We start from the raw sequence: 9,317 nt of genomic DNA, 5'->3' as shown, positions 1-9,317 counted from the left end.
TAAAGACTTGTGCCACACACCACAGTACTGTGGTTCCCTGTATGCTTCAACCTACATGTGATAAATAAATTCATCTGAATTTAAATCTGAACTCAATTCAGGCGAAGTTGTCAGATCAGCTCCTTGCAGCACCCACCTTGTTCACTGGAGATCGTCATCTGTTTGCACTGGGCAGTTCACCTGGGCCAGTGGTGAATGTATCAGGTCACCTTTGCTTCTTTGTGTCCTTACAAACTGCTGACAGGTGGCCCATCTTAGACCATAAGGCCTAGAGCAAGATTCAGCCATTCAGCCCATCGATTCAGCTCCACCATTCAATCATGGCTGAATTATTTTCCCTCTCAACCCTATTCTCCTGCCTTCCCCTCATAATCTTTGATGCTTTCAAAGACCCATTAACCTCCACTTTAAATATACCCAGTGAGTTGGCCTCCACAGCAGTATGTGACAATGAATTCCACAGATTCTCTGGCTAAAGAAATTCCTTCTCATCTCTGTTCTAAATAGATGTCCCTCTGTTCTGTGTCCTCTGGTCCTAGACTTTCCCACAATAGGAAGTATCCTCTCCACGTCCACTTTCAATGGGCCTTTCAATATCTGTTAGGTTTCAATGAAATCTTGCCCCCCTCCCACCGCATTCTTCTAAACTCCAGTGAGTCCAGGCCCAGGGACATCAAATGCTCCTCATACATTAACCCTTTCATTCCAGGAATAATTCTTGTGAACCTCCTCTGGACCCTCTCCAATGCCAGCACATCTTCTCTTAGATAAGGAGCCCAAAATTGCTCACAATACTCCAAGTGTGGTCTGACCAATGCCTTTTAAAGGCTCAGCATCACATCGTTGCTTTTGTATTCTAGTCCTCTGGAAATAAATGTTAACCCTGACATGGACACGTACTATTTTAATCACTGTTCCTGCACCACCATCCCCACCCCCCAATATATCTTTCTTCTTGAATCTTGCCTGAGTCTCATTAATTTAAATTAATTTCCTCTCACTCTGTGCTATCATTCCCATTTAATTAATCTGCCTTCATCTCCAACACTGATCCCAGGACATACCCCTAGACTCTCTTAACAGCCAGTTATTAACCAATATCCAATAGATTTACACTTCCCATGCTCAGCTGAATAAATTTGCTTTACTAGTCCTGTTATTAACTAATTAATTATAATAAATAATAATACATATTATTTCAGTATTATTATAGCGCATATTATGCATAGTGGTTGGTGTGATGCTACTCCAGCATCAATCCCAGGTTCATTATCTTCCGCTCTCTATAAGGAGTTTGTATGTTTTCTCAGGAAATGTAGAGGGGGCTTGACCCAAAAGCAGAACAACGGAGACGATTCAGCAGTAAGCGATAACTTTAATAACGGACTGCAAAATAACAAGCCACAAGGGGCCAAAAAATGAGAGAGAACAGAAATTACACACAACAGGCAACAAGGTAAACTTTAGACAAAGAGAGTGAAAGCTAGGAGCAAGTGGCTGAGGCTGACTAACTGGTTTGATTATTGAACAAGGACTGCGGATGTAAACTGGGGTTAAATAGGCTGCAGGAGGTGAGAGTGGGACGAGCGGCAGGTGAATCCTATCAGCTGGCTGGAGACTGGGAAGTGTCAGTGGGAGCTGGGTAATACAGATTTTATCTTACTTAACTTACCCCTAATATAGATGGTGATGAGAGAATCAGGCGGTCGGGGGAGAATAGAACATCTGGGTTTTCAGAAGGCCACTGACAAGGTGCCGCACACGAGGCTGCTAAACAAGACAAGAACCTGTGATATTACAGAAGAGATACTAGCACAATAGAAGATTGGCTGACTGGAAAAGGCAGAGAGTGGGAATAAAGGGATCCTTTTCTGGTTAGCTGCCGGTGACTAGCGGTGTTCTCAAAGGAGTTAGTGTTTGGACCACTTCTTTTCATGTTATAATCTGGATGATGGAATTGATGGCTTTGGAGAGAAGTTTATGGATGATATAAAGACAGGTGGAGGAGCACCCTACCATGAGGAAGCAGGCAGTCTGCAGGAGGGTCGGACAGATTAAGAGAATAGACAAAACATGTGGTAGGTGGAAGACAGTGTTGGGAAATGTATGGTAGAAGGAATAAAGGCAAAGTCTATGTTCTAAGTGGGGAGCAAGTTCAGAAATCAGAGGTGCAAAAGGACCTGGGAGTCCCAGTGCAGGATTCACTAGAAGTTAACTTGCAAGTTGAGTCAACAGTACAGAAGTTAGCCTTCGTTTCCAGAGGATAAGTACTTAAAGGAAGCATTGTTGAGGTTCTCTACCACCCATCTCACGATCTCTCTGACCCACTACCGTCAGGAAGGAGGTGCAGGAGCATCAGGACTGGGACTGCCAGACTGGGTGACAGCTTCTTCCCTCAGGCCTTGGGCTAAGGAATACCCTGCCACCATCGAGGTCTCATCATCAGGACAGTGACCAGTTTACTGTACTCTTTACTGTTTGGTTTTTACCTGTGAAGCACACTACATGCATTTCAAATTATATCTTATATTATTTGTGATAATATTTTATCTTACATGCTGTGTGTGATATATGTTTTGTGGTGCACCGTAGCCCCAAGGAATGTTGTTTCATTTGGTTGTACAAGTTGACCTTTACTAATCTGGCACCACTGGGACCTGAGGAGTGCCGGAATAGTGAAAATGCCGAATTACAGAAGGATCACATTAAGCATAATCAGTGGCGGATTATTGAAGGAACCGGATTACAGGTAGTTGGATTAGTGAAGGTCGACCTGTATATATGTACAGTCAGATGACAATAGACTTTAACCTGAACGAGGGAATTGAACCTGTGGAATCCATTGTCACAGGCAGCCGTGGAGATCAAGTCATTGGGTACATTGAGGAGGATGATAAGTTCTTGATTAGACATGGCGTCAAAGATTGTGGAGAGAGGCAGGAGGATGGGGTTGAGAGGGATAAAAATAAACCACAATAGAATGGCAGAACAGATGATGGGCCAAAAGGCCTAATTCTGCTCCTATGTCCTATGGTCTTTAGAAGGAATTGGTCACACTGAATTTGTAGTGTTATGAGTGATTTTGGGAACCTCATCTGAGAAAGGATGTCCTGTAATAGCACCCAGACCCTTAAGAAAATTACTGTGCAAGTTGAAGAGGTGATTAGGATGGTTAGGGTAATGTGGTAGATGTAATATATTTGTATTTTTTTTGTAACTATCAGTCATCTGAATAAGGTCAGAACGTGTGGAGTTGTGGACGCGGTTGGGGCAGATTGTAAGCTAACGGAAAACACGGAGAAGAGATGGAATCAAAAACATGAGGGGTGATGTTTGGGAGTGACCAAGGATAGGGATCACTACTCACGGCTAAAACGTGTCAATATGGATATCAGAAAATGTAAATGCAGCATGAAGTGAGGGCTGAGGGTGTAACTGAGACAGAGAAACCACAAGAAGTATTATTTATATTGACGCATTATTGAAAAACCAACCTAGGTACAGGGTGAAACATTTACGTAGGAAGAGGGAAAAGGAGCATTAATGGGGGTGGGGGATGAGACATGGGTTTGTTGGTAAAACTCGGGTTCTGACAGAGGGTTATAAGATTATGAGAGGCATAGATAGAGTGGGTAAGGAGAGTATATTTTATCCCAGGGTTGAAATGTCTAATACCAGAGGACATGCATTTAAGGTGAGAGGCGGTCATTTCAAGGGAGACGTGAGGGGCAGGATTTTTTTACAAGGAGAGTTGTGAGGGCCTGGAATGTGCTCTCTGGGGTCACGGGAGAGGCAGAAACATTAGAGACTTTTAAGAGATGTTTAGATAGGCAAATGAATGAAAACATTGAACATTGATATAAACATTGTGCAGGCATAGGTTGCCCATTTGGTTACTAATAAATTGGAGCAGCACAACATTGTGGGCCAATGGGCCTGTTTTTGGGCTGTTTTCAGTGTTCCACGCCTCTGCTCCATTCCTTATCATCATCTCTCTCTGCAATCAGACCAGGACATCCCACCTATCCTAATCTCCACTCTCCCACCCCCACACTCATCCCTCCTGCCCCTACTAACTCCCCCCTAGCCCCACCCTCACTCCCCCACAACCCTGTCACCCCTATAACCTCTTCTGCCCTCATCCTAATCTCTACCCCTTTCACCCCCTCCTGCCCCCCACCCTCACTAAACAAGCCCCATTCCTCCTTACCTCTCCTGCTCCACTCTCCCTGACACCCCTCCCGCCCACACTCACCTCCTCTCCCCTGCTGCCCGACACTCTGACTCCGCCACCTGCCAAATCCAAATGAAGGCGCCGAGAAAGATTTCATCCCCGTTCCCAATCACAAATCACGCGCTTCACCGTCAGCGCCTTTCCCACGCCCCGTACGTTGACTCGTGAGGTGATTCTTTAGCCAGACGGTTGTGAATCTATGGAACTCATTACCACAGATGGCTGTGGAGGCCAAGTCATCGGGTATACGGTATTTAAAGCTGAGGTTGCTAGGTTTTGGGTTAGTCATAACGTCTAAGGTTATGGGGAGAAGGCAGCCATGATGGAATGGTGGCGCAGACTCAATGGGCCGAATGGCCTGATTCTGCTCCGGTGTATTTTGGTATTACATTCGCAAGAGATGTCAGGATTTGATCACTGCGAATCCTCTCCCGCCACAGGCCAAGATTCCCTCTTCGTCAACTCTGCCTGTATCCCCACCAACCCGCCGCTCTGCACTCAGAATGGGGGCTTGGCTGATAATTTGGATTTGTAAATCCAACAGGACTTTAAAATAGGCACGCCACTGGAAAAAAATAACAAGGCAGGCGTCGTATATTAAGAATCGGCTTTATTAATTATTACTGTTCCTTTTTAGCTACGAAGTGCGCCATAATATCTGGTGTCATTGTGCTTACAACCGTCATTTCAATACTGGCTTAAAAATTCCCGTGAAAATTTCCCCCAGTAACTGGGAGAGTTATAGACTTCTTTTCTTTACAATTTGTAAAAATCCTGTTTAGTCTCCAAGTTGCAAATGTTATTTACAAGACTCAACGCGAAATACACTTCTCCCGCGTGCGCGTGACCCTTATTAATAATAAATCCATTCTCATCTACCTGAATCCAGAAAGACTTCCGGGTGAAATCCTAAAATGAGGGAAAGAGACGGTAATGGGAATGCGTTAAAGATGATTATCTTTTTTTTCACCACATGTCACTCGCTATCAAAAGTCTGAATACCTGTGCATTCCCCGCCACGAAGGCCGTCCCAGAATGCATTGGGACAAAGGCAGGCAACGTTAAAATGGAAGATTCGTCTGTCTTAAATCCTATAAGACTACATTGGAAAATTCCCTGATATTAATCAGTTAATATCCTAAATAACTGTTTTACTATTCAGAATACTGGATTAAAATGTACCTGATTTATTCGCTTATCCAAATACTATTTTTGTCTTAAAAATACCATGCATCAATTAATTATTGCTGTATAGCGTATTCCAGGCTCTGCGTGAAATATTGCCTTCAAAACTGTCTACATTATTTAATTCCTATGATATTTTTTCTCATCTTTTTGCAAAAAAGTTCAAAATATAGTTATCTTACAATTGGCATAGATTGAATACTGTTTGCATGCATAAAATGCAGAGTTCGACAAAAAAAGTAATCTAACAAAAAAGTTTTTTTTTCATGTCTGTCCTTCTGAAAGTGGCAAGCGCTTTGGCATGTCGGTAACAGTTTGCCAACCTGTTAAACACTGAACCGATCGATTCAAGGATGAATCCGATAATAAATAAATAAACAAACAAATAAGTAAATAAATAAAGTGCAAATCAATACATAAAAAAGTTCAAACTGGAGAGGCAACGGGCCAGGGTAGATCGAACCAATAGTCACTGGATAAATAAATTAAAGAACTCTTAAACAAGTTGATCATTTTGTTAGGCCAAGGAAGAAGGAATGTGGGGCTGAGACAGGGGAGTTGTTTTGATCGTTGGCAAAAGTACACAAGTCCTCCGTGTGTCTAAAAAATTCTGAACGGTCAGCGGCCCCCGTTAATGCCTTCACTGAATTTCAGCGAGAGGTTTTGCGAGAGGGGCCCGCTCTTGTCTATGGTTTGAGTCAGGAGGTTGTTTTTGTAATAAAGTCTACCCGAAGAACTGCAAGCAAGTAATATTTCGATCTTCAGCTGTTGATACAAAACATTGTAAGTGTGCTATTAGACCCAGCGATGTTCTTATTGTAATTCGTGTGTTGTCTTCCTGCTCGATGGTGGGGTGGGGAGTGGGAGTAATTGTTCTGGGGGAGGGTGGTAGAGGGTGGGATGGGGCAGGGACGTGGGAAAGGGACAGGCATCAAGCTTCTAATGCATTCAGAGCCGGCATGGCGCCTTTAAAACAGGCGGATTCGTAATGCTTGTTCAGATACGACTTCAGCGCGAAGGTCTTGTTGCAGCGTTTGCACTTGAAGTGCTTAAACGTCGAGTGAGTCTGCATGTGGGCGCGGAGGTTGGAGCGGTCGGCGAACGCTTTGCCACAGTGCGCGCAGCCGAACGGCTTCTCCCCGGTGTGAGAGCGCATGTGACCTTGCAGGAGCCAAGGTCTGCTGAACGCCTTGCCGCAGATCTCACACTTGTGCTTGAGGTCGTGGGTGAGCAGATGCATTGCCATGGCCGGCATGGAGACGTAAACCTTGGCGCAGGTCGGGCATTTCTTGGCCATTTTACTGTCCAGGCTCCGGTGTGTCTGCTTGTGCCGGCTCAGGTTGGACGACGTGGCGTACGTTTTGCCGCAGTCGTTGCAAGTGTGCCGCTGGATGGTGCTCCTAGAGCCGCCGATCGCTTTCCTCCTCGACCTACCGTCGGTGATGAAGAAAGCATCCACCGTGTAGCCTTCGCTCACCGCCGCATCCCCGTTGATGTAGCCGGTTGTAATCCCAGATTGCGGGCTGTCCGGTGCTTCCGAGTCCGGCACTCCGTATTCACCGTGCACTGTTGCATAGATCGGCTCGGGCGAAGACAGTTTAATCGCGTTTTGGGGGTCTCCGTCGTAGACGGAAGGCGTCATATACCCGGTGATGTACCCTGGCGACACAGAAAGAGATGAGATCTTTGTTCAGTTGCTTCATTGAGAACGGGAGTTTACGGACGGATTCATTCGCGCCCCTAAATACAGCCTGCTTTTTTTTTTGCAGTTTCTGCTATTTATACACTGCAATAAGCAAACTGCAGTTTGGATTTTAATTTTAGCAACATTACAAATGGGGGGAACAAAAGCTAGGGCCCATGCGCTACAAATTTAACCCGCCTCGTTAAATGACTTCACAGAAAGCGAACCAATAAGAAGCGCATTGTATTTAGTAGCTGTTTCTGTGTGTATAATATCTGAATAAAATAATGCCATTTAATTCGTCAGAAACACACAGACACACACACACACACACACACACACACACACACACACACACACACACACACACACACACACACACAGTCAGTGACTATCGCGGAAATGAAGGGTCGAAATTAGACGGGGCCGCATTCCTATAAACGAAACTAGATCTCTGGCCGATCAACAAGCTGTTCCCACTCCCCGCTTTTGTAATATCCTCGTATGTGAAATCCTCCTGTAAAGGCAGCGTCAGGTCGGCCACAGAGGCGGCACGCCGCTGAAACTCTATTGTGTCCTTAAGCAAACATTGCAACGCCGGGGGCCAACATGGCCCTCGGCTCCCAATGTCGCACATGCAACAATAAATAAAGACCACCACGACCGTCTCTGATCTGGGAAATACGCTGTGAAATCAAATCAAAGGCACCCCCCACACACAGATCCTTTGTTAACTGCGAACCCGAGAAAAGGAGCGAACACTGAGGGACAAGTGTAAGTCAGGGGCTGAATCGATTTTTGTTTGAATTTCATTAAACTGAAGATGCAACAAGCATGAACGTATTTCCATTAATAATATATTACGGTGGATATTGGTCCCGCCAGCTGGAGGAGGGAACGGCACACAGTGGAGCCGTTAGGCCTTCAGCTACTCTCTTCCATGTACTGCAGTCTTTTCCAACTTTCTCTATCACCTCCCACCGCCGCCACCCCCCCCCCCCCGCCTGTAGGCGCAGGCAGTTGATACACACGAGGCTCTTATCTGACCCCCCTCTACATTTATCTCACCGTCCCATTCTCCTTTCTTTTAAATCTCGACATTTAAGGGAGAACTCGATCAGCCTTGACAACATTAGAAGAACATTTTTGAAGTGGGGGGGGAGCCGCATCCAGAAACAATGCAATCGATGAAAACACTATTCTTGGATAAATAGCTCAAAATACCACACGCAATGCGTAAAATGCTTACAGGAGCTTATTTCTGCATTCAACCCTGGTGCAGTTATTATAACAATGATTTTTTTTCGCGTATATTTGGTGTCAATCTTTGCAAATGCGGCGCGGAGAATGGAAAGATTGGGCAAGATGATACCCGAGGCAGCAACAGATCAAAGGACAAGAATCATTTACCTTTTTCGTGCAATCGAGTGGTTAGACTCCCAACGTTATTGGTGGCGCTTCTGGCATAAGGGTTATCGTAATCTGAAGTCGGCGATGGGATGCTGGTAGTAGGGGATGGGAAATCATCCAGCTTGACTTTCTTAACAAGGAAGGATCGCGGCATATTTTCCTTCTACGGAACGTTGCGGAGCAGAGAGCAGGTTTTAGTTCCCGTACCGAACAGCTCCCAGCACCTCTTTCCGCTGGAGTAGAGTCCAGGATTCAGTTTGAGGACTGAACAGATCCCAGCGGCTTTTCTGCCGGCGTTAAGTTTCAGCACCGGATAGCTCCCAGTGACTCCTGTGCTTCGGGTAAAGTCTCGGTTTAAATTTCAGCACCGGACAGCTCCCAGCGACTCCCGTGCCGGGGGTTAAAGTCTTTGCTTAAATTTCAGCACCGGACAGCTCCCAGCGACTCGTGCGCCGGGGCCACTGTGTTGGATCTAATTTCAGCACAGAACAACTCTCGGCGGCTCTCTGCTCCGCTCCTTCCTGAAGCTGACTGAACTGTGAGGTCAGCTGCAGTAGGTTTTATACAGTCGCGATCAGGTGGTAAATGGAAATGCTTAATTCAGTCCATCAAAAATTCTCTGGGGATCCACATTACGCCAGACGAGCTCAATCTTTTGTTTGCGGTGCCCGCGCTCTCCCTCCCCCCCCCCCCCACTGCTACTTCGGCTGCTTCGATCTCGGTTTGATCCTATGATCTATAATTCTGAGCTTAAGGCTGTCAGCCGTTAGCGCGCCTGCTCGAGACAGGAGTTTACGGTTTCAA

General features: G+C 45.7%; 1 protein-coding gene across 1 annotated transcript; it reads right to left on the bottom strand.

Annotated features, from left to right (window-relative positions):
- Window positions 1-6,350: 6,350 nt before the first annotated feature.
- On the bottom strand, window positions 6,351-8,667 carry LOC140194808 (transcriptional repressor scratch 1-like). Its single transcript, XM_072252090.1, has 2 exons — window positions 8,514-8,667; window positions 6,351-7,078 (listed from the first exon to the last, which is right to left on the bottom strand). The coding sequence occupies exons 1-2, from the start codon at window positions 8,665-8,667 to the stop codon at window positions 6,351-6,353; spliced, it is 882 nt and encodes a 293-aa protein (XP_072108191.1).
- Between the last annotated feature and the right edge of the window lie 650 nt (window positions 8,668-9,317).

This window comes from Mobula birostris, chromosome 3 (genome assembly GCF_030028105.1).
Source record: "Mobula birostris isolate sMobBir1 chromosome 3, sMobBir1.hap1, whole genome shotgun sequence".
Lineage (NCBI taxonomy): Eukaryota > Metazoa > Chordata > Chondrichthyes > Myliobatiformes > Myliobatidae > Mobula > Mobula birostris.
This window is presented reverse-complemented; position numbering and strand designations above follow the sequence as displayed.